The sequence below is a fragment of the Aspergillus ruber genome, assembly GCF_000600275.1.
Source record: "Aspergillus ruber CBS 135680 unplaced genomic scaffold scaffold00015, whole genome shotgun sequence".
Taxonomy (NCBI): Eukaryota; Fungi; Ascomycota; class Eurotiomycetes; order Eurotiales; family Aspergillaceae; genus Aspergillus; species Aspergillus ruber.
In genome coordinates, this window is record NW_024467311.1 from 297294 (window position 1) to 308474 (window position 11181).

Sequence of the window (11181 nt, forward strand, 5' to 3'; positions counted from 1 at the left end):
TTTTTTTTTTTGATGCTTTATTGGTATCTGCATAACTTGACTTGAGAGTCTCTGACATACCCATCTATAGAGTGATGCCTCATGCAAGCACCTGGAAATCCGGCCCCATGTCTATAGGCTAATTGAGTCATAGTCTTTCGCAGGTGAAGGTGAACCGAAGATACGGCAGGCCGTCGGCCGCCCGGGTGTCATACTGAAGTTGGTTTGCCTTGACGTATCCTTGTGTGAAATGTTATTTGGTGCTGAACTGCGTAATAACGCTCTCCAGCACAGAACTACAAATTCAAAGTTCAAATATCAAAAATTGTTTCTTTGATAGACACGGCGTCATTATGGCCATTGGTCTCCTGCATCACCATACTCACACAAATCGCTTCTTCTCGCTCTGCTCATTCTCTCCAAAGTAGCATAATGCGTTGGACCACGGTGTGTTCTCTATATTTCTCGACATTAATATGCTCGAACTCCATCTACAATATCAGATCCGGAAGCTTGTTCGGAACCGAAACACACTTGGCACCTCCGGAACCGAACATACAGGAGGAACATCCGGCGGAAGTGACAACCATACAACACCGGCAAACTACGCTGATTTTCCCCGAAGCTTTGCCCGAATCACCTCATTCCCCGGATTTTGAAAGTATGAATCGCTGATCCAATTACAGCCAGCAAAACAGAGCCCTCTGGGCCGTGTGTATGCCGAGGAGGACAAGTTCCCTACCGCAGATGCCGATACTTACTTCAGAGGATGCCGAATTGTTGCCAGACCAAGTCAAAAATGCCTCTCCGGTTTTCACCCCAGACTGCGCTAGTATGCATTTGAAAATATGGGATTAGGGCGGTCTGATTCCGGTCTGATGTCAGTTTTTGGGTTTGGGCTCTGGTCCCGGAGTATATCTATCAGGGGCGGTTCCGTTGTTTTTGTTATGGGGCTAGAGAAAGTTTTCTCAAATTGTCATTGAAGACATATTACTCGTTTTCAAATCCCTCGCAGTCATGACCAGGAGTTACACGCTGAGCCAGCCATACTTTGGCTTGAAGGGAGGATGGTTGACGTTCTGGGTTACTGTTGCATGTGCAACAGATATGATGCTTTTTGGCTATGACCAGGGTGTTTTCGGTATGCTATTTCATGCATATCATGGCTTGCTAGATGGTGGTTCATTGTACTGACTTCTTGTCTTTCTATTCAGCCGGTGTCATCGTCACCAAGGACTTTTTGAACGTACACGGCCTCAACAATAACGAAAGCCTCATCGGAACCGTCACCGCACTATATGATGTCGGTTGCTTCTTCGGGGCAATCGGTGCCATGTGGCTTGGTGAAAGACTAGGTCGGAAGAAGTCTATCCTCACAGGAACCTCGATCATGACCATCGGCGCGATCTTGCAAATTGCCTCGTACAGCGTCCCTCAGATGATTGTTGGTCGGGTCGTTGCTGGAATCGGGAACGGTATCAACACCTCCACAGCACCTGTCTGGCAGGGCGAGACTTCCCAGATCAAGTGGCGAGGAAAGTTGGTGATTATTGAACTGGTCATGAACGTTGCTGGCTATTCGTTATCCAACTGGATGACATTTGCCTTTTCATTTGTTCCTGGGCCAGCGTCGTGGCGATTCCCTCTTGCGTTCCAAATTGTGTTCATTATCGTCCTCTATGCGACTGTCCCGTGGCTCCCCGAGTCACCTCGATGGCTGATCAGCTGTGACCGTGACCAAGCAAACGAGGCTCAACAGATCATCGCCGACCTGGAAGGCAAAGACATCAACGACCCCTACATTATTACAGCCTACTCCGAGATCATTGCCACCGTCGAGTATGAAAGAGCACACGACGTCTCCTGGGGCCAGCTGCTCCGCGGCAAGACAGGCGAGAACAACGGTGATACCCAGCCACTCCGCCGTATGATCCTGGGTGCTGGCGCCCAGGCAATGCAACAATTAGCCGGTATCAACGTAACGTCCTATTACCTCCCCACCGTCCTGATGCAATCTGTCGGACTATCTGAGATGCTCGCCCGTCTGCTGGCAGCATGTAATTCGGTTTCCTATCTCCTGGCAAGTATGGTGGCCATTCCCAAGATTGAGCACTGGGGTCGACGCTCGATACTTATGTTTGCCGCCTTGGGCCAGGGGACGTGCTACCTACTGATTACTGTTCTCCTCCGGTTCAATGAAAAAGAAAACTACCCACACCACAGGGAGGTGGCGTCTGCTGCAGTGGCTTTCTTTTTTGCTTACTATGTTTTCTTCGGCTGCAGCTACCAGGGTATCGGATGGTTGCTTCCCGTCGAGCTGAACTCCCTCAGCATGCGTACCAAAGGCGCAGCCCTGGGTACCGCAACGAACTGGGCAACAAATTTCATGGTTGTCGAAGTCACCCCCGTCGGCATCAAGAATCTTGGATGGAAGTTCTATATCATTTGGACTGTTTTCAACTTTGCTTTCATTCCCACAGTGTATTTCTTCTACCCTGAGACGGCTAATCGATCTCTGGAGGATATTGACCGCTTCTTCCATGAGAATTCGAGTCTATTTGTCAATGGTAACCCCGAGGCTGTTAACATTAAGCGGCCGGCCCGCTATGTTGAAATTGAGAAGGAGTTGGTCAACCAGAGTGCTACTGTTGCTAGTGCTAAGCAGGAGATGAGCGGTTTGGAGGGACAGGCTGGGCATGTTGAGGTTGTTTAATCATGTCATTTGCTTGACGAAATTTGTGTATACGACGGTTATATCACTGTTCTTAGAACACCCTGTACTCTCAGCACCTGATTATGTATATATACCTATGATGTCAATTGAGATCTCCCATCAGCAGAACCACTATATCTCCCACATAACCCCTCCTGGTAAACAAACGAGCCATGGTTAAAACAACCTGCAACCAGGAACTCCGCACGTGCCATGACTAATCACTCTCCACACTGTGGGGAACGCGGGGAAAATAAGCCGACTGTCTCGTAAAATTTAACCATCAGCAATCTCCTGCGATTCGGAATACAGTGGCTACAGCCATGGCGCTGGACCAAGATCAGGACCTCGTTGAGGTACAAGAGCAGACCAATGGCCATGCAATACCGGAACAGAGTCCAGAAGCTTTATGGGTGAAGAGGAGGCGGGTTAGTCGTTCGGTGCTGCCGACTCGGGTCAGCAGCGCGTGCGAAAGATGTCGGCATCATAAGTCGCGAGTAAGAAATCGTCAGATAGGGCAATGGGTTGTATGCTAAAGTTGAAGATAATATAGTGCGATCCATTCCGGCCTTGTTCGTTATGTATCCGCGCGAATGTGGATTGTCGACCGATTTCGGCGCCGACGCAGAAGCAGAATTCGCGGTAAACTGTTGCGCATGGCACATATTGTAGACTCGCATGCTAATGTTTGATGGTGTGGTAGTAACAGGAAACCTAGACGCCGTCGTCCCAATCCCTCGCGAACAACTCCTACTGATGAAACCTGGAATATTGACAACGCTCCTCAAAATGACACGGAATCTCGAGCGGCAACCGCTCCCGCTCCCGCTCCAGCAGTAGACAGCGACACCGCTGCTTCAACAGACATGAGCCCACAATCATCACTCGACTGTGGCGAAGCGGAATCGGCAATAGGCATTGCGCGCAAGATCTGCGAACTGGGTAGCCAGCACATCGATGAGCGGACTACATCTGCTATACCGGGCTATCGAGCGAGCACCAGTGCGCCCGTTACATACTCCGCGACAATCGGACAACGGTTACCGATATCGTCAATTTTGGGCCAGCCGCTACCTCCTATGGAACTTGTGTATGGGCTGTTGGAGGACTACTTTGATTCCGTACATTGGTTCTCGCTGGTGATTTATGAGGCGAAGTTTCGGAGGAAGCTGGCTTCGGTCGCGGATGGGTTTGCGTATCCGTCGCAGAGGCCTTTCCTTATACTGTTGACCGTGATGCTTGGGATGGCGGCGTGGTATAGGTCTCAGAGAAGTGGTACAGAGATGGGTAATGGCCCAGACTGGAGAAAATGGAGCGCAGATCTGGTCAAGCTTGTCGAGGGTGACTTGGTGGAATTGATGGATCAGCCATCCATTACTGCTGCGCAGACGTGTATTCTGCTTGGGTCGTATCATGTTTATCATGGCCGCCCTAATCTCTCTTTTTCGTTGCTGGGTGCGACTATCAAGATGTCCCAGGCTCTGGGGATGCATCGGGAACCTTTGAGAGGAAAATTTGAGGATATCGAGGAGAGGAAAAGGGTTTGGTGGACGATTTACACATGGGACCGATTCGCTTCAATCACCTATGGAAGACCACTGGGAATCAACGACAAGGACTGTAACATCAACATGCCAGCAGACGTATGGGAGAACCAATCGTTTGTCTTACCAAGAGCAGAGCAGGCCAATTCGATATGCTATTCTCCCTACCAGCGGGAGCTGAACCGTCTCTACTTGATCGCATCGCCAGCCCTGGAGATTATCTTTGGTTCACGCACCTTGAGGGCCTCCAATCAACTGGTCGGAGATACGTACGCCGCTTTGGTCAAGGAAGCCACGCAGAACCTCCAAAAATGGCGAAACGGTCTACCAAATCACCTTGTCCTGGATCTTCAGCGCGATTTCCACTCTGACGGCGGTTCAGACGCAAAAGCATATGCCTTGCAGTCGTTATCGCTGCACCTGACATATGATAATGTCCTCATCGTCATGCACCGACCACTTCTAGCACGGCAAGTTGACCATCTATCCACGACTACAAACGGGCCCTCACCAGGATCATGCGAGATAGACCCCATGACCGCCGCATCTCCCAAACCGAATCTCTCCCAAACAGCCAGTTCAGAACTCTGGATGAACGCCGCAGTGCGAACATCCCGAGTGACAGAACTACCGGTTCTTGCTCAGTTGGCTACCGACAGCCACCTCGTCGCCTTCCTCGCCATCAACCTCTTCAACGCTGCCATCGTCCTAGCCGTAATGGCCCTCTCAGAACCCCTCTCCAATACCGCGCAGGACGTAAAACGTACTATCACGCGCATCCTTCGTCTTCAAGATCTACTTGGTAAACGGTCCGCATTATCGAAACAGAGTACTACAGTGCTGAAAAATGTCGTTACGATGCTCCTTCGTCGTGAATCAGCAGCTATGTTGGCTCCGATTACAGGGACGAATCAGTCGATGGGACAACAGGGGGATAAAAATAAACAAAACCTGGGCGATCCGTGTTGTATGTCTGTCGAGGATACGCTGAGATTACCGCTTGATGCGTCGTTGGAGTTGTCGGATCCGCTTGCGGGGAGTCAGGGGTGGTTGGATGTTAGTAGGGCGCATCGATTGAATGAGAGTTTGACGTCTGTTCAGTGTGGTATGTACCTTCTTTTGTGCTTGGATCAGAACAGGTTGCTAATGTGGTTAGTTATGGCACCGGGTGATGTTAATGTGCCTGTCCAAAGTGAGCAACAGTACGTATCGTCGGAGCAAATGCAGCCACAGAGTGTTTGGCAAGTACCGGCGGAATATGAGTGGAATGGAACTGGAACCTCTCCTAGGGGTGTAGAAGACAGCTATCGGGACGTTGAAAGTGGATTGTACTGGTTATGGGACATGACATGGAATGGAACAGGTGGGTAATTATATTTTTTCTTTTATCTATCCCCTTCAAATCTAACTGTCTATAGAACAATAACCTAAGCTGCTGTTTTCGCCATGTTCTCATCAATCTCCGGTCCATAAATCACAGTTTTGATACCAGCACGCCCAAGGACGTTCTTGAACGCATCCTCGACCTGCGAGAATGGGTACTCATGGGTAACAATACCCTCCAAATTAATCCGCTTCGAGTTCAACAACCCAACAGCCAACTTGAAGTCTCCAGGCCCATACCGGAAGCAACCTTTGAACACAACCTCCTTATCACAAATCTGACCAACAGGAATGGAAAGATTCGACTTCCCAAGTCCCACTTGCACAAACGTCCCCCCAGGTGCAACCGCATGCACACCAGTGTTCACGCACGGTTCCGCACCCGTAGCCTCAAGAACCACATTTGCACCGTGCTCCAACCCAGTGCTCTTCAAAAGCGCCTCGGCATTCTCCTCCGGCGAACCAGCGCCCATCTGATACGTATGCGTAGCCCCATACTTTAACGCACTCTCCAACCGACTTGTCACAATATCTACCACAACAACCGTACTCGCCCCAAACGCCCTCGCAACAGCAACACACAACAACCCGACAGGGCCCGCCCCAAACACAACAACCGCCTTATCCTGCATATCCCCACCAAGCCGACACCCATGCACCGCAACACCAAGCGGCTCGACCAACGCGCCGTCCCGCAGCGAGATATGCGGAGGCAGCTTGTAGCAGCATTCAGCGGGAACGCGGTAGTACATGCACAGCGTGCCATCGATGGGCGGGGTTGCGGCGAAGACCATGTGGTGGCAGAGGTTGTATCGTCCGGCACGGCAGGGTGGGCATGTGTTACAGGCGACGCCAGGTTCGAGGGCGACGCGGTCGCCGACTGTGAGACCCTCTGCTTCTGCCCTGGGACCGAGGGAGGCGATTATGCCGGAGGATTCGTGTCCAAGGAGGAGGGGGTCTGTGACGACGTAGCGGCCGAGTTGGCCGTTGTGCCAGTAGTGGACCTACACGTTATCAATATGGGATCTTCTTTTCTTCAAATTTTTGCTGGGTTCTGGTAAACGTACATCAGAACCACAGAGACCGGTTGCAACGACTCGAACGATTACATCGCGGTCTGACTTGAGTGTTGGGATATCACGGGTTTCATAGCGAAATGTACTCTGGGGAACAAGCACGCAGGATTGGTTGGTAGTCTGCACTCGTTAGCAACAATTCCATCAGAATCATCAAGACTATAGAGAACAAACGTGTTGAATACCCGACATCTTGTCTTCTTCCTTGTGTCAAGTGTAGTATGTAAACAGAGAGTTGACAAAAGTCAGAAAACCCACGGGGACCACAGCTATTTCAACCCCCGCTTACAACCCCCAATCCCACATTTATTTTTAGTGCCGCCATTTGTGCACTCCGTATTTGTCGGTCGGTCTTTTTCGGTTTATTCAGCCTGATTGTTCCCACTGCCCGGTTCCGTTGGTTGTAATGTTATGCTTGGTTTCTCGGTTCCGGAGGGGAGACAGGCCGTGGCTGATCCGGTTCCGCAGGGAGATAAGATAAGGCGAGGGTCCGTAATGACCGTGGTTAAATGGGTGCCGGGTAATTGTGCGGGTAAATTGGTGTCACTACGGCGTCATGGGTTGAGAGAGTTCGGTAATTTGTTATTATTCATGTTGGGTTATATTTATTTTCTTTTTGGAAGAGATTCTACTATAATAGAGCAGTTAAGATTTGACGCCAAGGAAAATAGCATGTACAGCAGCATTGTATATTCGCAAGTACGGGTTCCATTTACCTGACAGACGCCAGTACCAATGACTGCAGCATGGTGAATCATGTCTCCTTGTTCTCCGGAAGTTTATAAGCCAAATAGGAATCAGTTTTTGATAGATTAGGGTTGATATGTGAGATGATTCTTGAATCTAGAGCGGGACAAAGGAAACATGTATATCTAATCGACAGCCCACCAGTTTTCACATCCTCTATAGGTATAGACATTCGTAACAGCATACATCAAATCACTTGTCTCATGTCACTGTTTACCTCTGGCCAAACAAGGACAGAGGAAATTCTGCTCTCCTTCCTGCTTGTTTCTTTAACGGTGCGCATTGCTTTTGATATTCCCCCAGCATCAGATTCAATAAACCCCCTGGGAAAGGAAGGCCAACTAAAAAACGTATCTGAAATATGAAATAAACAAAAATAGAACAAAAGAAACATAAAAAGGCGAACCACCTGAACGCCAGCCTGATGCCACTCTGCTTGGTTCCCATCATTCAAGAAACCCGCGCAGTATGGCGGGCAATACTAACATGAAAGAGAAAAAGACGTTCCCGTTACGGAGGGGTCGCAGCACATGGGTATTTATTTTGCGACGGCCGCACTAGAGATTCGTTAATGATGTTGATCAATCAATAAGCAGGGGGAGAACGAACCTCAGGACTTGTGTCCGGAAGAATGCACCCTTGGTCTTCTCAATGACCTGTTGGTACACTGACTGAGGAGGGTGATTCATGATGACAGTACCCTCCTGGTAGTCAATCTTGGCATCGACACGAGTGTTGCGGATCAGGTTGACAATCCACTTCTCACCCTCATCCTGGTTCAGACCAAGGCGGGTCGACAGATCCCTGTACATCGTTAGTTTCAAACGATTTGTAAATCTAGCAAGGGGCGAACGAACTTGATGTCAATCCGTTGGTGGATCTTGCAATAGCTCTCCGAGATCAAGTGGCGAGCAGCCTCAATGAAAGCATCGGCAGCCGAAACGAGGAAGAAGTCGCCCCGGAGCACATTCTCAGCCTCACCCAGCTTCTTCTGGGCTTCCTCGAAGTCAAAGTCGACATAAAGCGCCTTGACAAAGTCGGTGATAGGGTCGCTGTATTCGTAGTCCTCCTGACGCACAACACGGATGAGGTCCTTCAGTTGCCTGTGGTACAAGCTGCTGTTGCGGTGGGCACGGTTGCGGTTGGTGATGACGGCGGCGGCCAGGTAGCGGAGAACCCAGGGGCAGTGAGTCTGGATGGTGTTGATGTAGGCGGGAGAGAAGAAGAGGTCGGTCAGGACATCGCGGGCGGGGTCGTGGTTGAAGAAGGGGAAGAGGGACCAGTGGATCAACCAGGAACGGTTCTGGAGCTGGCCCAGAGGGTTGTTGAATAACCGGGTCTCGATCGAGTCCTTGGCCTTCTGAACTTCCTCCATCGCACCCTCCCAGCTGGTGGTCAGGATCTCCGACGCCAACTTACCCCATGTGGCCGAGGCAACCTTGTCATTGTCGGTGGACAAAACACGGAACTGGTAGAGCAATTCGGCGGCATTTCCGTAGCTTCCGCAACTGTATTGGAATCGTCCGTAGTCGTAGAGGCTGTTGACCATCTCGTTGGTGACACCGTGCTCCTCCTCAAGGAACTTCAAGTTGGCAACCTTGTCACTCCGCAAGTTGCCCACGACGCCCTCATCCTGCAGCAATTCGGTGATCTTGGCGCTCTCATCTTGGTACTGTTGCATCTTGGCCAGAACCTCCTCACGCTTCTTCGCGAACTCGTCGGGGATGGAGTCCGAGTCGTTGATGTCCTGCCAGAGGTTGGCCACATAGTCGGTCATGTTCGTGTGCTTGAGGAGCTCATATTTCGCACGGGTGAGTTCCTTCTCGTCCTCCTGCCCCGAGCCGAATTCGAGCAGAGGGAACACCAGATGGCGGTCGAGGAAGGGGATCAACTTAGGCAGCAGGTCATACTGGTTGGCGATCTCTTCAGCGGTCTTGGGTGGGTGAGCGGCGGCACCACTGAGTAGCGTCTCCGCGGTGGGGGGAGCGTTGGCTGCCATGGCAGCTATATGAATAAGATGTAGAGGGAAGATAAAGGGAAAAGGAAGAAAGAGACAAGCGTGGACGGCGACGGGGTCTGGTGGTCGAAGTCACTGTGCGGGCGTCGTCTTTGTCGCTGGTGAAAAATGTGGGCGGGAGGGCTGGCGGTGACACTAGTCCAAAAAGGGATTAGTGGAGTGAGCTTCGGCGCGGCGCAAAGAAAATCGCGAGAGAAAAGAGAAACCGGATCCCCGACTGGATTGCTTTATTTGTGACCTGCAGACTTATCCCAGAGCCTCAACGGTGGCAGAGCTCTTGAAGTTTGCAGTTTGATACCTGGGCTGCTCTATCGGGTTGATTGCTTCCACTTATACCATTGTGAACCACTACCACCAAAATGTCCTCCTTCCTCCACCTCCCGGTCTCATCGGCTGTTCGCAAGCAGTCCACCACAATGCCTCTGCGTCTAAATCCCTCCTCCATTGCCTCATCAAAGACAAACACATTCTCAACATTATGTTCTTCGTCCTCTAGACTCCCCAAGCCCCGTAAGTCACCTCCCGCGTTGCCAGTCCCATCGCATCGCCCGTCACACCATCCCACCACGGACCAAGGGCATACAGAAAATCACCTCACATTTACTGACCCCAATCCCAGAAACCCCCCTCCAACGCTCCAATCCCACACCAGCTCTTCCGACCCAACAAACCCGCTCCTTCCTGGCCCAGATCCGCCGCCAAACGCAAGCCCAAGCCCACAAAGAGCACACCACCACGACCTCCATCCCCCCGCCCTCTGCCGCCGACTTGCAACTCACCAACCTCCCTTACTTCATCCGTCGTACCCCTTCGAATCAATACCCTGTATACCTTGTTACGAAAGCCGGCGGTACCAAGCGGCAGACGAAGGTTCAAAAGACCGAGGGGGATTTGGACGCATTAAGGAGTGATCTTGCGCGGTATTTGGGGTTTGAGTCGGGTGATCTGCGTGCGCCGAAGAGTGCGGATGTTGCGGTTAACCGAGTTACTGGGCATATAATTGTTAAGGTATTTGGGTTCCGGTTATTTTCAGTGTGGTATAAGAAATGGTGCTAACTCATTACAGGGCTGGAGGAAACCTGAGATCCTCAAGTTCCTATCGGAACGCAACTTCTAATCTAAAAAGTACCCTCGAATTGATTTATCTGCATCTTATCCGCGTACAACCTCACTCTTATCTACTTCATATTACTCGGAATGAACGGGCGAAACGCACACCCCGCCCTTAAAAAAGCAAAAATTGTTGGGAAATGTTGGACATGACGAGAAAAGAAACAAAAAAGAAACTTTATACCTCGAGAACAAGGACAGCAGAATGACTCGAGATCAAGACCGTTTTCCTTATTATCCCTGTATTATTTTTATTTTTGTTGGCGTTTTGCTATTTTCCATCTCGCTTGTTTCTCTGCACCTACTGCTCTCCTTGTACATGTCAATGTCTGTCCATGAACTATGACCTTTTACTCCTTCTTATCTCTTCTTGTGTTATGGTTGGCTTTGTGTCTTTTTCTCGCTTTCCAGTTTTCTTTAATGGAGACGGCGCAAAAGTAGTTATTTGTTTTTGTCTGGGTATTTATCATCTATGTTTACTGCTTTGATCTACCTGGATCTAAAATTTAAAAAAAGAAAATGGAATGAACTGATGCTAAACATTTCAAGATTATTCTATTTATCCACAATTGAATCTGCCTTTTATTTGCTTCAATGACAATTAAGCAAAAT

General features: G+C 50.1%; 6 protein-coding genes across 6 annotated transcripts; 3 read left to right on the plus strand and 3 right to left on the minus strand.

The window, feature by feature from the left end:
• Positions 1-996: 996 nt before the first annotated feature.
• EURHEDRAFT_378108 (sugar porter family MFS transporter) lies at positions 997-2692 on the plus strand (the record flags this gene model as incomplete). The annotated part of the gene is made up of 2 exons (XM_040779033.1): positions 997-1120; positions 1194-2692. 2 exons carry the CDS (start codon positions 997-999, stop codon positions 2690-2692), a joined length of 1623 nt encoding a protein of 540 aa, XP_040638340.1.
• Positions 2693-3015: 323 nt separating this feature from the next.
• EURHEDRAFT_378109 (uncharacterized protein) lies at positions 3016-5607 on the plus strand (the record flags this gene model as incomplete). Its single annotated transcript, XM_040779034.1, has 4 exons — positions 3016-3189; positions 3246-3334; positions 3396-5341; positions 5393-5607. 4 exons carry the CDS (start codon positions 3016-3018, stop codon positions 5605-5607), a joined length of 2424 nt encoding a protein of 807 aa, XP_040638341.1.
• Positions 5595-7093, minus strand: EURHEDRAFT_413010 (NAD(P)-dependent alcohol dehydrogenase). Its single transcript, XM_040782062.1, has 3 exons — positions 6870-7093; positions 6687-6815; positions 5595-6623 (listed from the first exon to the last, which is right to left on the minus strand). Exons 1-3 carry the CDS (start codon positions 6885-6887, stop codon positions 5664-5666), a joined length of 1107 nt encoding a protein of 368 aa, XP_040638342.1. The 5' UTR covers positions 6888-7093; the 3' UTR covers positions 5595-5663.
• A 387-nt stretch (positions 7094-7480) lies between these two features.
• Positions 7481-9535, minus strand: EURHEDRAFT_413013 (eukaryotic translation initiation factor 3 subunit E). The gene is made up of 3 exons (XM_040782063.1): positions 8300-9535; positions 8052-8246; positions 7481-7999 (listed from the first exon to the last, which is right to left on the minus strand). Exons 1-3 carry the CDS (start codon positions 9439-9441, stop codon positions 7981-7983), a joined length of 1356 nt encoding a protein of 451 aa, XP_040638343.1. The 5' UTR covers positions 9442-9535; the 3' UTR covers positions 7481-7980.
• On the minus strand, positions 7536-8004 carry EURHEDRAFT_81574 (uncharacterized protein). The gene has a single exon (XM_040787663.1). It carries the CDS (start codon positions 7890-7892, stop codon positions 7656-7658), a length of 237 nt encoding a protein of 78 aa, XP_040638344.1. The 5' UTR covers positions 7893-8004; the 3' UTR covers positions 7536-7655.
• A 283-nt stretch (positions 9536-9818) lies between the features above and the next one.
• On the plus strand, positions 9819-10576 carry EURHEDRAFT_403201 (mitochondrial 54S ribosomal protein mL49; the record flags this gene model as incomplete). Its single annotated transcript, XM_040780201.1, has 3 exons — positions 9819-9969; positions 10079-10467; positions 10526-10576. The coding sequence occupies 3 exons, from the start codon at positions 9819-9821 to the stop codon at positions 10574-10576; spliced, it is 591 nt and encodes a 196-aa protein (XP_040638345.1).
• Between the last annotated feature and the right edge of the window lie 605 nt (positions 10577-11181).

Excerpts from the sequence above, each read along its gene's own strand:
- EURHEDRAFT_413010 (XM_040782062.1), bottom strand. Across the intron at positions 6,624-6,686 it reads CCGGTCTCTGTGGTTCTGAT|GTCCACTACTGGCACAACGG; the intron begins GTACGTTTACCA and ends GATAACGTGTAG.
- EURHEDRAFT_81574 (XM_040787663.1), bottom strand. The coding sequence starts at position 7,892 with ATGATGGGAACCAAGCAGAGTGGCATCAGGCTGGCGTTCAGGTGGTTC.
- EURHEDRAFT_413013 (XM_040782063.1), bottom strand. The coding sequence starts at position 9,441 with ATGGCAGCCAACGCTCCCCCCACCGCGGAGACGCTACTCAGTGGTGCC. Across the intron at positions 8,247-8,299 it reads CACCAACGGATTGACATCAA|GGATCTGTCGACCCGCCTTG; the intron begins GTTCGTTCGCCC and ends AACGATGTACAG.